The following is a 14538-nucleotide window of genomic DNA, read 5'->3' as shown; positions in this document are numbered from 1 at the left end:
TGCATGACCCTCAAGTTGAACTGAGCGCACCCTGGACAAACTAACCATGTAGTGTGACTCGGTCGGCCATGTCCGTCTTTGCGAGCTTGCGTGGTAGTAGACTACGAGGGAGCAGTCTTCGGCGCCGCATTTGCGCTGGTAGACGGCATTGCAAGTCCAGTCTGGATGGCTGCAGGCTGCCATGTTTGAGCCTTTGCTTCAAATCTGTCCTTCTCAACGATGTTGACATCCCTAAGTGCAAGTATAAGCATGGTTCAAGTGCTGCATCGCATCAAGTCCAGGAAGAAAATCCAGTAGCAAGTATTTACTCCGTAGCCAGCACCTTCTTGATCGGTTCTGCAGCCTCGATGAACTTCTCAACCATGGTATCCAGCTTGGTGAGATCGTCCTTGCCCTTCTTAACCTCCGCAATGAGCTTTTGCTTCTGCTTGAGCTTCTCCTGCCGCGCTTCCTCGAGCTTGAGACGGACTTGGTGTTCGTGCTCGATGCGCGCGGTCATAAGGTCGTGTTCGTTCGAATTTTGGTGCTCGGGGAACTGCTCGAGAAACTGCTCGCGGGGGATGAGTGGCAGCTTCATGTATTTGTGGCTATACAATAGTTAGCGCTGGACGCAGTTTATCGCACAAAGACGCACTCGTAATTTTCAGCAGCAGAGATCTCGGATCGTAGCGACTGCTCCTCGTACTTGAGGTTGTGGAGACCCAAAATGAGCGCATCGTTCACCGCCCTGTCATCGGAAGTCTTCGACTTCTCCTCGCGCACTTTCAGCACGCTCTGCCGGTACAAGGTCTTGACAATCGACAGTTGCGCGCGAATGTACTTCTCCCGCTTCTCTATGTCTTGTGTGGCTTTCTTCTCCTTGTCAATATCCTCGCGCGAACCTGGCTTCGTGTTCTTTGGGTGGGCGAGCTGGTAGTCTACAAGCTCGTTGATGAGCTTCTTGAGGTTTTGCACTTCGTTGTACAAACGCGCGTTATGCGGCGTCTTGATGAGATCGGCGATGTTGAAGGTGGAGAGATCCGTAGGCATCGCATCACTAGCCGGCGCGACTGGAAGCTGCTGTCCGCTCATATTGGAAGCCTTTGCAGGGCGTGGTCGCGGGTGTTGGTGCGCTTGCTCGAAGTGACCCGCGATGAGCTTCGCTGCCACGCGATTAGTCATATCTTGGCACCACTATCACATGCTCTCGTGTTTCTTTGGTTTGGCGTAGCCTTTGAACCTGGGTACAGCTCCTACCACCTTAGCATCACGCCTGTTTCTATCTACGACGCCACAATTAGGCTGAACTTTCGGTAAATACACCAGGTCCCCAATGACTTATCTGAGGTATCGAATACGCCACATCTGATCGATCTCGGTAAGCAGTGAGCAGTGGCAGTAGGACGAGATGAGATGCGTACCAGATCCTGGCCCATTCGATCCCACTGGGCGCCACATATATCCTCGCCTGTCATCCTGACGCATCGTGAGGGGATGTTCACATTGAGCACATCGCGCATCAGATCGATCGTACTCAGCGCACCGGTCAGCCGTTCAATGCAAGTACTAGCATCGAGCAGTTCCAGGAGTCCAAACGTGCATACCCTGATTGAACGACTTAGGCCCACCCTTCGTCAGCTCAAGGAATCTGGTATTGGGTTCTGCAATGCACAATTTCCTCCAGCGGGCTACATCAAAGCTATCGCAATCATGCCGTATACCAAAGTGCAATCTCAATCACCAGCCCGAACTGCGGTTTGAGTCAAAGGCGTACTCTTTTGCTTCCTACTGCGGGCGAAGGAGTATGTGTGGAAGTTGTGGATTATCACGAGGATGCTGCAAGAGCTGCACCCAACTACCAGGAACCGATTGCGCGCACTGCACAATGACAAGCCTTAGCAATTCGGTTTGTGGTGCCGACGCGGTCGCTACCTTAATACATACTCGCCAAGTGGGAGGACTCCGTGCTTCTGATTCCAACTGACTCATCTCTTGTCGTCATGCTCAACCCTTCCTCAGAACTTCATCTCCGATCTTGCATAGCCGTGCCGCCCCATGCTACGCTTGTCCTTCTACAAAAGAACGTGTTCTGACAGAGACAAAAGTCTTCGTGAATGCATTCCGCCCAAGTTGGCGTCTCTTGGAAATGAGTACTAGTCCGCACATCGGCGAGAACATTGTACACCCGACAAAGTCCCAGATCACTAGCAAAAACGGCGAAGTGCTCAAGAACGGCCCAGAATCCTCCCCTCGCAGGTACTGGGCGTTCTACCAATAGCGCGGTCGCGGCACGTGCTAGCGTCGTGTTAGGCGTACCTAGGATCTGAGCCTGAGGTGAGTAATTGCGGAGGATTTGCATGACTGCAGGCGCCCAAGGTTTGCGATTCCATGAAGATCATCGCAACGCTCAGATTCCGAGCCACTGTCAACGCCTCATCTTCAAACGGCCTGAAACGTCGAGAGACCTTGGGCTGGGGACAGACTCGGCTCGCTAAGAGCCTCTTGATCAGCAAGCTGCCGGAAGTCATCATCCTCGGCAAGAGCTCGCAACGTGCTTGGCTGAAAATCTGGTACTAGTGAGCCAGTCTTTGCCCTTTTGTATCTTGCATCATTGCGAAACTTAGTTGGGGACCAATCATACCGGACGTCCACGAAAGACATCTTTACGGCTCCCACGCGCTCAATAGTTGGCTAGACCTTGCGCTACCCTTGTGGATGAAAGAATCTAGCCCCACCCCTGTATTATTCGAATTTTGTCAAGTTGTCATTTGTCCGGACGAACTTTTCGAGTATGGCGGAGGCATGTCCGGAGAGATCAGGTCTCGCTGCGGCTGTTGGTGGCACAGCCATAGATCGATCTCGTGCGGCACAGCTAGCAATACGATTCCGAAGCCAGGGGTAGACGAGGTTTCAAAGAAGCTTCGGCGACCCTTCTGGCAATCCCTGGCGCAGCAAGACGCCTCTCTTCATGGGTCAACGAGCTTTGGATGCCCAGAACTTCACCTCTAGCGGAACGGCGTACCATCCACTCAAATGTTGTGTCTCGGGCCGTGCGGCCCAAAGGTGGTCTGCGTACGTACACTTCGCGCAAGATTATCGCAGGTGGAGCTGGATAGCCCGGAAAGACAAGACCGATGGACCCTAGATGGCAATTACGAATGTGTGGCTGGTGGGCGAATGCTCTTTTGCTTTTCCCGTTACGTTCGGCGCCTTGTTCATGCAACGCCGAACGTACCCATACACGGCTCGTTCTTTAGGTTGAACACTGGCGGCTGATCCGAGATGACTTTGCGTCTAGCATCCGCGTGGTTTGGCAGATTCTGTGTCGTGCACTACCGGGGCTGTCGAGATGTTCTCACGCATACCAATTTTGGAGCCATTTGGGAGAGATACCGCTCCTCCTCACATGGCCAACGCTTAGATCATACATGCATGCAAGCAGCACGAGGCAGCTATCCGACTATGGACTAGATACCCGAGAAAGATCAACCCGCACGATGCTCGGCTAGCAGTAGTGTGGCATGCAGCTGTGCCAGCAGGCACAATCTGCACGCTGCAGTCACAATGATCAACTAGAAGGAAGCTGCCGGCAATGAAAATGATATTCATCGGTGCTGTGCCTTGCTAGACTGTGTAGCGTACAACAGTTTCCCGGAGATAGGTTTCGGCCCACAGCACCGACCGTATGTTTTCCCCCTATGCACGCACACTTTCACGTGGAATGGCAGGTGTCATCTAGGATATCCCCAGAACAACCTGGGGCGCTGCCGTACAGCTCTTGGCACTAAGCCCGGCGAAGGCGACAACCTAAACTTTATTCCGGGCCTTTCGAGCGTCCATTACAACCTTAGAGCTATGACGCGACGCGATTCGCCTGGTCGCGCCTCCTTGACTCGATGCTCATGCGGGCTAGAGCAGACGGACGGCCTGGCTTACCACGGTATTTGTAGCGGGCCACAGATAGTCTCTAGTCAGGGCTCTCGAGTGCACTGTAAAGAAGCCTCGTTGACCCGCTCGTTGGTCTCTTTGATTCCCCCAGCATTCGTTCATTTTTACCATCTTCGTCATGGCTCCAGCAAAAGAGACATCGGTTGATCTGTGCAAGCGGGTCAACGCACAGGGAAACACCATCGCAATCCGTATGCTCGAATATCTGAGCACAGCAAAGACACCTATTCATGGCTTTGAGCCACTTGCCAGAGAGTTCATCGAACTCTGTCAGGTGCTATGGTCTATCGAGGCCGGTGTTACGGAAGCTTCGAAAACACGAAGTGGATTCCCCGTTGAGGTATCTCAAGAACTTGACAGAAGGGTTCGTCAGGTCAACGAAGAGTTCTCTGTTCTGGCCCAAATGGTCAACAAGTGTACGTTCTTTCGAATTTTGGATCCTCTGCTTCTATACTCCCTCACTTGCATGATTGTTGCGGACTGTTGCTGACAGCATTACTTGCTATAGTTATCGACAAGGAGAACCACAAAGGCGGCTTCGGCATGAAGTTCCGAATGATGTTCGCCGACACAGATGTCGAAAAGATGCGCCACACACTGTCACGAAGTCGTGACTCCCTCAAAGTCAGCTCTGCTATGTTCAGGTGGACACTAGGCGACGCGCGAGCCGATGCTTCTATGGGCATTGGATACGCCGGACTGATTGCCGCGTTGGAGCGATTGAACCCAAGCAAAGCTTCCAGCCTTCCACCTCTACACCCAGCACCGACATCCAATCTTCCACCGACACCACCTACAAAAGCTCCAAGTAATCATGGGGACCACCCCCTCTTACCACCTTCGCATCCTTCACACCGTATGGACAGACCGTCGCTGAACGAACTTCGCCACGAGGAAGGTCACTCATATGACAGTCACAGTTCAAATTTCAGGCACGAGGACACTGGCCTTTCGCCAGGAATAGTGGATCTCCACAAGAATTGGCGCGCACCAGCCAGTGCTCGGTCCAGTGAATCGACTAGAGACACAATGTACCATCAGAATGTTCGATATCATGAGGATCCGGTGTACGAGGATGTCGCATCACACTCCTCCACCCGGTCGCCCACCATGGAGGAGAAACTGCACGGCCTCAATGTCAGCGAGCGCTACATGGACGATCATCACTCTTCATCCAAGGTGGATTCTGCCATCACATCGCCTCACTGGGCGCCACGCCAAAGTGGAGGCTCGAAGAATGTTGGTGGCAAGGCAGCACTCTTCAACGCTGTCGAACAGAGGAGGCACCGGATGCTCGAGCAGCTCCTTGACGGCGGTGCCAAAGCAGAACCCCACATGGAATCAGCAATGCTTCGTGTCGCTGCCCAAAATCAAGACGTGGAGAGCATCACGCTACTTCTACGATATGGTGCGGATGCGAACGGTTTCGACCGCGAAGGTGTCACTCCTTTGTTCGCTGCCACTCGTGCCCAATGTCTCGAATGTGCAAAGACACTACTAAAGCATAGCGCTGATCCTAACCTGTCCGCCGGCCCCGATTCCGAATCACCTCTAGCACTGGCTGCGTCTCAGAACTCTATTGACCTCGTTCAATTGTACCTCGCCAACGGCGGCGATGCTGGCTTCATTATGGAAAATGGTTCTACGGCACTCGTATCAGCCATGAACAAGACCACTTCTCCTAAGTGTGTTGAAATGCTCCTGAGCGCGGATGGCGATGCCAACGCAAAGAATGGAGAAGGTACGACGGCCCTCTTCCAGGCTATTCAGGCGAACCGTGTAGATCTCATGACTGTGTTGCTCGACCATGGAGCAAATCCCAATCTTCCGGGCCCTAAGCACCCGCTCTGGCCATCCACATACAAGCCAAAAGCTCTTCAGCTGCTGCTTGCTCGCGGTGCCGACACCAAGAAGACACCAGGTGTCATGGAATTGGCTTCTAGTCTTAAGAAGCTGGATTCCATCAAGATCCTCATGGAAGCTGGTGTATCACCCAACCTGCGGAAAGACGGAGTCTACACACCACTCTGCTCAGCCATTCGTGACAACAGCCCGGAGATCGTCACTTATCTGCTAGAGCATGGCGCAGACCCCAACTTCAACGCTGCGGAGTACCCGGCCTTCAAGTGTATCACACACAAGCGCACGCATTTCCTCCCACAACTAGTTGCCGCTGGCGCAGACCTCAACAAGCCCAAGGGTATTATCGAAACGGCTGTCAAGTTTAACGACAAGGACGCGATGATTTACCTGCTCGATCAGGGTGTCAACCCCAACGACCGCACACCAGACGGCTGCACACCGCTTACCACCGCCATCAACGACGATCATGGCGAACTTGTCGATATCCTTCTCTCTCGCGGCGCAGACCCAGCCATCCGTGGCAAGGATTGGCCTCTATGTATGGCTGTCAAGCGCCCCACCATTCTCAAGAAACTCCTTGCCGCAACCCCCAACCCACGTGCCTTCCGTGGTGTCGTCGAGATGGCTGTTGTAGCCAATCAACTCGAAAGCATCAAGCTTCTCCTCGCAGCGGGCGTCAGCGTCGAAGACAAGAACTGTGGTGTCTTCTCCCCACTCACAACGGCCATTCGCGAAGAACGCAAGGTCATTGTCCGCTACCTTCTCGACGTCGCGAATGCCGACCCGAACGCCCCTGGCGAGCACTTGCCCATCGTCAAAGCCCTCCGCCGCTACTCAGGCGACACAGAGATCATCCAGATGTTGCTCACACGCGGCGCGGACATCAACAAGATGCACCGCGGCTGGAATGCTATTCTGCAAGCTGTCGAGAACGGCGATGCTGAGATCCTCAAGCTTCTGATCGATATGGGTGGTACCGTCGACCTTCAACAACTCGACGAATCCGGCCGGGCCGTTATCGACATTGTCACTGAGAGGGGTTGGGAAGAGGGCCTTGCGCTCCTCTTCCCGAATGCGTCCAGCAGTCCGAAGGCCAACGTCTCAAAGGCCAGGTAGTAGGTAATCCACCACTGCTTTCTCCCTCTTGTTACTTTGCGGCAGGAAGAGAGCTGACTAGCCGCAATAGTAACAAGAAGAGTTTCTCAATCTCTGACTGGCGCTGGATGAGCATCGAGCTTGAGAAAGGAGATCTGAAGAGTAGTGATGACGACGATGACGTTCCGGACGATTGCAGTCAAGCTTCTAGTGAGCTGTTGCACGCGTAACGGAGGGGTCCATATTACCACTCACCTTTTCTTTCTCGTCATGGAAGTAATGTTGGTTGGGAGGCTTGGGCATGGTTGCATCGGCGTTCTCGGTATACCACTTGTCATTTAGCATCCTTTTCTTTGGTTTTTCACGATACGGAGCGCGCTTGACTACTCAATCGGTAGTAATCTTTTTGTTTACTGGAGCTGCGCTTTTGTATATCGTTCGTCTAAATACGTATATACACACATTTACATCCAAATGATCTTCTTTACTTCTTGATACTCATATCGACCTTCCGAACTGTCGTGTTCACCCACTCAACACCCCTCTTTTACACACCATATCATAGTCAAGTTCACGCTTCGGTCCGAATACCTCCTCACTCTGGCAGCCCTAGTTTGGACTTATTGCCCTGCATTGAACAAAATCCGATAGTCCGCCACACTCTCTGTACCCACATTCCAGGCCCTCGGTACACAGGAAACTTTATCATTAGTCCCAAACGCGGGAGTTGAGGCTTGCTGGACTAAAAGCTTTTGAGCTCGTGACTACACACAAGTACCAGAATGCGTTATCTTAGTGTAGGCCTAGAAACGTGGGTAAAACTTAATCGGCGATCGCATTTGCGCCACATCCGTCGCGGGTCGTCGTCCAAAGTACCAAGCTGCTTAGTAGGGAAATCAGCTGCGGATGATGCGCAAACTTTAATTGACTTTCACCCGGTCGGGAGTCGGCACGGGGATATATGGGTTGACCTTGTCCGTGATCACGGAATGGGGTATGCTCAACGAGGGTGTTCCCTCTAGACTCTGCCTCGCCTTGCCATGTGGTGCTTACGAAGATAGTCACATCCAAGCCCCTCATACCATGCACGCTAATCGTCAACAAGATCAATGCAGGCGAGGAATCCCATTAGACTAAATAACGCATCGTTCTACTTTAGAGGGATGAAGCGATTGCATCTCCAAACAAGAATGGAATAAGACGATCCGTGACGAAATCAAAGGGTATAAGAATAAATGGCTAATGTTTCGCAAAGCCAAGAATGTGAATGAAGATCATGAAGTCGTAGATCAAGATTGTTACTGAACAACTGATCCTTCAACGTATTTTTTGTTGCGTGAAATAGATGGTCAGCGTGGCCTAAATGCAAAGGCTAACGCTGCAATAGAGAATGAGGGAAACGATCGTTATACATTATGTCGTGAATAGAGCGTCGGAGCGACACGTTCGTGCGAATGCTGCAGACGAAGGCGTTGCTCGGTGGCGGACTTGTGATGGTGTTTCAAGCTTTGATCAGCCAAAGCGCTCTACACGCTAGGAAGCCAGAAGGAAAGCAAGAACTGTCCCACAAGACGTGACGTATATTTTGTCTGATTATCGGCCGAGATGCTGACCTGCTGCCGTTGTTGCAGGAAATCGACTGGATTGTCATTAGCAAGACCTCTCTCGCAACATCCAAGTAATACCATAGTATCGACTTACTGTTCTCCTTGACCAACTGCGCAACTTGTCTCACGAAGTTGACACTGCTCGCATCTCCGAAGCCCACCTCCTTTTCCCAGTCGTGATCTGCGTCGCGCATGGGGTTATGCTTGCGGTTGTACTTCCATCGGAAAATCTGCTGCACGAAGTGCATCCGCTGATCAATCTCACGACACGCGATATCCGCCTGGCTCTGCGCGTCTCTCAGGTCTAAGCGCTCTGTAGTGGCCTTGGTAGACATGACTAGGTGAATGGTCTTCTGCTGGTCTTCAAGCGCCATGCACATACCTAGCACCGCGACAAAAGCAGCAAGCCACTTATCGCAGCCCTTGGAGGATTTGAAGATTTGCTGAAGCTTATTCAGAACTGTAGTCTGAATCGAGCGTTGCAGACGAGAGAAGAAGTATTTGAGCTGTCGGTTGGTCATGCGCGGCGATGTGTAGTTCTCGACGTAGGAGTTGTGGCCGCTGTACGAGTGCATGCGTGACAGTGTTGCGGCTTTCGTTTCCTCGGCGATGGTGAGTGTGTGTGACATGATGAATGTGACCACGATGAGACGGAAGATTTCACGGAGTAGCTTTGCCTCATCGTCCGACTTTGGCTTCACGCGCGTCATCAGCTTGAAGAGCTTCTGTTGGAAGTCGTTGTCATCTTCCATCCAGCAAAGCTCGCCAAAGGCGTCGAGGTGATGGTCGACAATCTCGGTGATGTACCTGTCGTACTTCTTCTCTTCGTTGTGGTTGATGTGCACCATGCCTAGTGCTGGGCTTTGCTTCTGAATAGCGACCCTCGTGTGTGTGACAGGATCCGTCTTGTACTGGATTTGCACTAACAACGCGTCGCCACGTGGGATGAACTCGTACACCTTCACTGGCATCCGAGGCATGTTGTCTTGGCCGCATGTCATCATGACGGTTAATTCGACACTTCCCCATTGTTGGATGTACTGAGTCACGAAATGCGTGAGGTTTGCGTCCTCATGCATTTGCGTAACCAGGGAAGGAAGGAAGTATGGCGACAAGTCGATGAGTTTCAGCCGGTTACATCCAAGGCCGCAATCAGCATTCGGTCGCTGAGATCGCTTGAAGCAACGCTCGCAGATATCGCCCGGCCCACACTTGTCTCTCTGCAACACACAATGCCAGCATGCCACAATCTTACGCATATCGTGCGCTGCTTTGGCAACAGTCGGTTCGAGATGAGTGCCCAACGCTCTGCCACCAGATTTTGCTGCCAGTGCTTTCTGTGCTGCACTCTGCGATGACTCTGGCTCAGGAGATGCGTCGAAACTCATTTCAGGCACAGCGCTGACTGCGGAGTAGTCCACTTTGATAGAAGGTTGGTGTGGTTGCTGTAGCTGCGGCAGTTGTTGCAGATGAGTGTATTGCTGTGTCTGATACTGGTCGAAGATCATCTCAGAGTCTGAATGTTGATAAGATGAGTATACGCCATCGGAACTCCCCGGACTGGGTGCGGAAGGGCTGACTTCTGGCTGATACGGAGACCTTGGGTGGTAGCCCGTCGATGAGGCCGTCGATGGTGGGGCGGGAAATTGGTTGCTGGTGATGTAAGTATCCGTGAAGAGACTAGATGATGCGTTGTAGTTGACAAAGTTTTGTTGATCGGGTGGTGGTGATGCGCGGGTGAACTGCATCTCTATGGACTGATGAGTCGGAAGCTGTGCTCTTGGTACATGGTCGAACGGGCGATGAGGAAGATTTTGGCCTTGGGCGAAGTACAGTTCACCTTGAAATGATGTCGTAGGTTCGCTAGGTGAGATCAGAGAGGAAGGGTCTGTATACTGCGCTGCCCACGAGTCCACATCCACCAGATAGTCTGAGTAATTAATAGGATCGCTCGCAGGGTCGAAAACGACATGGCCGGATCGAGGGACCATTGAGGACCGCGAAGGTGCTTGTCCGTTCCAAGGGTCATGGCGAGGTGGCTGGGTAGTATAGTTCTGATTGTACATGTTGGTTTGAGGATGTGCCGGTGCTACGTGGTGTGATTGTTGGGTCTGCATGGTATATTGTTGTTGATACCGCTGCGTCTCAGCCATTGTAGCGTTAAACGCCGCCTGGACTGCTATGTGGGTGTCAGCGGATATGGCTGAGTTATGTCAAGATGACAAACCTTGATCGCTGAACAACATGCCAGAATCCACCCCGGGTATGGAGTGGTGTGAGCCGTGGGATGACATGGTATTGCCGTTATGGTGGTAATTAGGCGTGTAATCGATCATGTCTCCCTCGAATGATGAGCCTTCTGGCGTTCTTACAGACGTGGGAGAGGTCGAAGAGCTATCAATCTCCCATTGCATATACTCGGGCGGCTGGTCTTGGGGCAGTTCCGGTTGTTGCGGCAGACCGCGGCTCACGGGCGGTGGGGTCGCAAGCGGGCCAGGCGAGAGTCCAGTATGGTTGATCAGGGAATCGGTTGGTGTTTTCGACCGCCGGCTGTCATATTGACCATAGACAAATGCATGCGGATCGATGAAAAGCGGCTGTTCCTGGTAGGTCTGGTAATGCTGTGAGTATGTCGACATGATGCGCAAGTGGCGGCCGGGGCCAGACAGAAGTTAGGGTCTTCCTAGACCTTGCGCATCAGACGGCTATGAGAATCCTGTTGTGGGATGATGACCCAGCGCTCGACCCACGGACTGGAGATGGTGAAGACGGGAAGGCACACGGCTCGTACCCGCGCAGAACAGCGATGCGCAACAGGGAACGGTACACGCGAGAGGGTCTGACCAGAATGGGGGACGTCCAACACTACTCGAGGAGGACGCGCAAGAAGAATCTGTCTCAGAGCGGCTGATTGTCAGAAGTTCAGATGGCGATTAGTCTGGTGGCATTCCCGCCCATCTTACGCTGCCCCGCGAGGACCGGTGAAGGACAACCGGCAAATGCAAGCTATTGGCTTAGCTGCATGCATCCGCACAGCTTTTAGATCGCACCAAACCACAACCAACATTCGCGCTGCCTTCGCGCTGCGCTGCAAATCACCGATGGTTTGAGGTCAAGATTCTGTCGTCAAAGTGGCTGGTCGCATCCAATTTTGCACGTTCTCGTCGCGGTTTTTTGCTCGTCGCGGGAGCCATGTCCTGAAACACATGGAGTCGTCCCCAGCCGCCTCGATGTGCCTCAGGCATGACTTATGCAATGCACAGCCTGCGCCTTGTTCGCTAAGCCATACCTCATCAAATGCAGCCTTGGGGGGACGAATGAAGGTCGCACTGAAGGGGATGGCTGGTTGAGCAACTGCGAATTACGATCTAGTGCGGCTCTGCGATGTTGACCGGTAGACGAGCTGCCAGCTCACGCTGCGGGCAGTGACATATGGGCGCGCGCTCAACCCAATCGTTTTACTCCGGCAATAGGTCATACCGTTGTTTCCACCCGGTTGCGCGCATCCATGGGATGTGAGCGTTCTGTGTAAGAGGGCTTGTCGAGTGCCAGCGCACACTGGCGGACGGTAAGGTAAGCTGGATCATGTGGCGGCTGTCGCGCGTCATGTGTCGCTCGACGTCGTTGGCTTGCGTCTGTGGCAGAACTGTGCTATGTGAAAGACGGAGGGATGGCAACACTGTGAAGCAAGAGCTGGCATGAAGAACGCCTTTGATAATCGTTCAAGCTTGCTGCTTTGCGCGAGCTCGTAGACCTGGCAGGCGCCATCGTGTCCCTGCCTCCAATCGACCTGAGCAGACACTATGCCCACTTCAGTTTAGGGCCCTGCACTGTGAGGAGCACGATTTTCGTATAGCCGGTTTTGGCCACGAAACAGTACCACCGCCTACTGTGGCGCAGTGTGATTCTTATGGTCGTTACGTTCAATCTAAGCTCCCGACTAATTGTGCGCCTTGCTCGAATCCCACAGTGAAGCACAAGGTGCACACTTCGCGCCGTTCGAGCGACCACGGCGTGCGACCGATGTCACTTCCCAGGTGGCTGTTGCTTCACCTATCCTGTTCAAGACAATCGACAAGGTGCTGAAAAGCGTCTCAACCCAGAAAATCCTCGCTCGAGGGTGCTACCACGTTGCACTGTGTGACGTCATGGAGGTATGATGCTGGGTAACAGAGCAATTGGTAAGCATGAGAGACATGTGGTATGAATTTTTGCGGCAACGTGCAAATATTGAAGCACACCCTAATCTTGTGGATAGTCATGACACATAGCACAGGCCGGGCCATGTCTCACCTAGTTACCACGAGGCTGTGCATATCGCAGCAACTCCTCATCTTTCATCAATCGATCGTGGCATCCTTTTTCCAAACACACGCATACCTCGATACCTTCGTCAATAGCATTCTCCATAACACCGGCCCTGCTTGGGTACACGAAAACATAACCTTCGAACTGAGGATCCGGAAAGCGAATGGCTCTCGCGACACCGAAACCAAAATCATGTTTCTGGTATACATTCATGCCTTGCCAACTTGTACCTGCCAGGTCCATACCCAGGAAGGAACTCATGTTGATGTTGATCCACCGCCTATCGTTGAGCCCCGCGATCCACTCGGGAAGCTCAGCCACGTACTGCGGAGTGATTGTCTTGATGGAATTCCGCACTCTTTGCGCAATGCTGGGAAGGTTGTCTTCAGCAAGAAGTTCAGATATCTTGATCGGCTCGGTGCGAGGAAGCGCGACCGCGTTGCCCATCATCGTCTCCGGTAGAGGCGGGTCCAACACCTTTCGTGTATTGAGTGCATGAACTAGGATAACCTCCTTGCCAAGATCAGGGTGGAGAAGCTCAAGCTTGGACCGTGTGATACTCTTCCAGAGGATGGACATGATTGCATCGTAAGTCGAGATCCAACTGTCTCCTGTCTTTGTCATGGCTCGAGACTTGAGTTCCTCCGTCTTACTCTTAGGAAAATGCCACATTCGAATAGCCAACTCGGGCATCTTGAAGTCGGCTGGCGGTGGAGGAGGCGGACCCCCGCCATCCTTAAGAACGGGGAACTTATGGTCAAGTTCCTTCCACCGCGCAGCATCTGGCTTCTTTGCACTGAGACGCGATCGGTCCATAGTTTCCTTAGGCACTACCTGGAAGGAAGTTCCATTGGCCACCGCTGCAGAGTTCTGCGCCCAAGTGGTAAGGAAGCCGTCGCATCCTGGGCCGTCGGAACAGTTGTGATGGATAGCAACACCGAGGACGAGACCGCCTTTGATGAAATTTATCTGAAACGTAGATATGAGGAGATCGTCTTCCTGATTGTCCCCAAGCGGCGAGAACAATTGTTTCTCTGTCACCGCCTTGGGCAACAACATGTGTCCCTTGAACGTCGCGGCCGGGAAATCGGTCCTATCCAGCTCTTCAAACGAGGGAAACTTCCCCTCCAGGTCCTGCACGAACAGACTGACTTCGCTGTCCTTTCTCTTCGTCACCCACAGCCGTCCATTGTCCGCGTCCATCTTCAAGCCGCCGGCGAGAATTGGGAACTGGCTCAATGTGAATTCGAGACCCTTGGCCATGCTATCCACGACCTTGGCCTTTTCAACATGTGGCGCGAGCTGGAACACCTCCACTATCTGCACATAGATCTTCGGCATGGTGTGGTCCATATCGGAGAGAGCGAAGTCCTCCTCTGCAGGAGCGCTCTCCCAACCTGCTGGGCGGATCCGAAGCTCTTTCGCGGACATGCTGCTTGCTGGGGTAAAACGTGGTTGAGGCCGAGAAGCTCCAGAAAAATGCAATGAATAAGAGACAGAAGGATTTCGCTTAAAACCACGACCCTTGAGGACGGAGAATTTCAACAGCTGATCATGTCAACACCCTGACGTTGCGCGCCTTGCACTGTGGAGATGGCAAGGTTCATTTTAACCAGTGCGCCAATTATGAACTGTCTGTGAGGCGTTACTTCGGTCGGAAAACCTGCAGTTCTACATCCGATAAAGCGCCGTTACTGACTCACTCTTGTACGGTGTCTCCAGGACAATCTAATGTCTC

At 52.8% G+C, this 14538-nt stretch overlaps 4 protein-coding genes across 4 annotated transcripts; 1 reads left to right on the top strand and 3 right to left on the bottom strand.

The window, feature by feature from the left end:
- Nucleotides 1–304: 304 nt before the first annotated feature.
- Nucleotides 305–1071, bottom strand: BKA58DRAFT_318997 (Fms-interacting protein-domain-containing protein; the record flags this gene model as incomplete). The annotated part of the gene is made up of 2 exons (XM_046167699.1): nucleotides 305–587; nucleotides 635–1071. 2 exons carry the CDS (start codon nucleotides 1069–1071, stop codon nucleotides 305–307), a joined length of 720 nt encoding a protein of 239 aa, XP_046023721.1.
- A 2767-nt stretch (nucleotides 1072–3838) lies between these two features.
- Nucleotides 3839–7359, top strand: BKA58DRAFT_389160 (ankyrin repeat-containing domain protein). The gene is made up of 3 exons (XM_046170718.1): nucleotides 3839–4343; nucleotides 4436–6905; nucleotides 6977–7359. The coding sequence occupies exons 1-3, from the start codon at nucleotides 4046–4048 to the stop codon at nucleotides 7113–7115; spliced, it is 2907 nt and encodes a 968-aa protein (XP_046023720.1). The 5' UTR covers nucleotides 3839–4045; the 3' UTR covers nucleotides 7116–7359.
- A 1052-nt stretch (nucleotides 7360–8411) lies between these two features.
- On the bottom strand, nucleotides 8412–11131 carry BKA58DRAFT_403879 (uncharacterized protein; the record flags this gene model as incomplete). Its single annotated transcript, XM_046171811.1, has 3 exons — nucleotides 8412–8524; nucleotides 8587–10671; nucleotides 10720–11131. The coding sequence occupies 3 exons, from the start codon at nucleotides 11129–11131 to the stop codon at nucleotides 8412–8414; spliced, it is 2610 nt and encodes an 869-aa protein (XP_046023719.1).
- A 1216-nt stretch (nucleotides 11132–12347) lies between these two features.
- On the bottom strand, nucleotides 12348–14465 carry BKA58DRAFT_217302 (transferase family-domain-containing protein). The gene has a single exon (XM_046166177.1). The coding sequence runs from the start codon at nucleotides 14229–14231 to the stop codon at nucleotides 12786–12788; it is 1446 nt and encodes a 481-aa protein (XP_046023718.1). The 5' UTR covers nucleotides 14232–14465; the 3' UTR covers nucleotides 12348–12785.
- Between the last annotated feature and the right edge of the window lie 73 nt (nucleotides 14466–14538).

The sequence above is a fragment of the Alternaria rosae genome, assembly GCF_020736505.1.
Source record: "Alternaria rosae strain MPI-PUGE-AT-0040 chromosome Unknown BKA58scaffold_7, whole genome shotgun sequence".
NCBI classification, from domain to species: Eukaryota; Fungi; Ascomycota; class Dothideomycetes; order Pleosporales; family Pleosporaceae; genus Alternaria; species Alternaria rosae.
This window is presented reverse-complemented; position numbering and strand designations above follow the sequence as displayed.

Bases quoted from the DNA above. Each gene is read 5' to 3' on its own strand.
- BKA58DRAFT_389160 (XM_046170718.1), top strand. From the start codon at position 4,046: ATGGCTCCAGCAAAAGAGACATCGGTTGATCTGTGCAAGCGGGTCAAC. The intron at 4,344-4,435 runs GTACGTTCTTTC...TACTTGCTATAG, and splicing joins GGCCCAAATGGTCAACAAGT to TTATCGACAAGGAGAACCAC. The intron at 6,906-6,976 runs GTAGGTAATCCA...TAGCCGCAATAG, and splicing joins AACGTCTCAAAGGCCAGGTA to TAACAAGAAGAGTTTCTCAA.
- BKA58DRAFT_217302 (XM_046166177.1), bottom strand. From the start codon at position 14,231: ATGTCCGCGAAAGAGCTTCGGATCCGCCCAGCAGGTTGGGAGAGCGCT.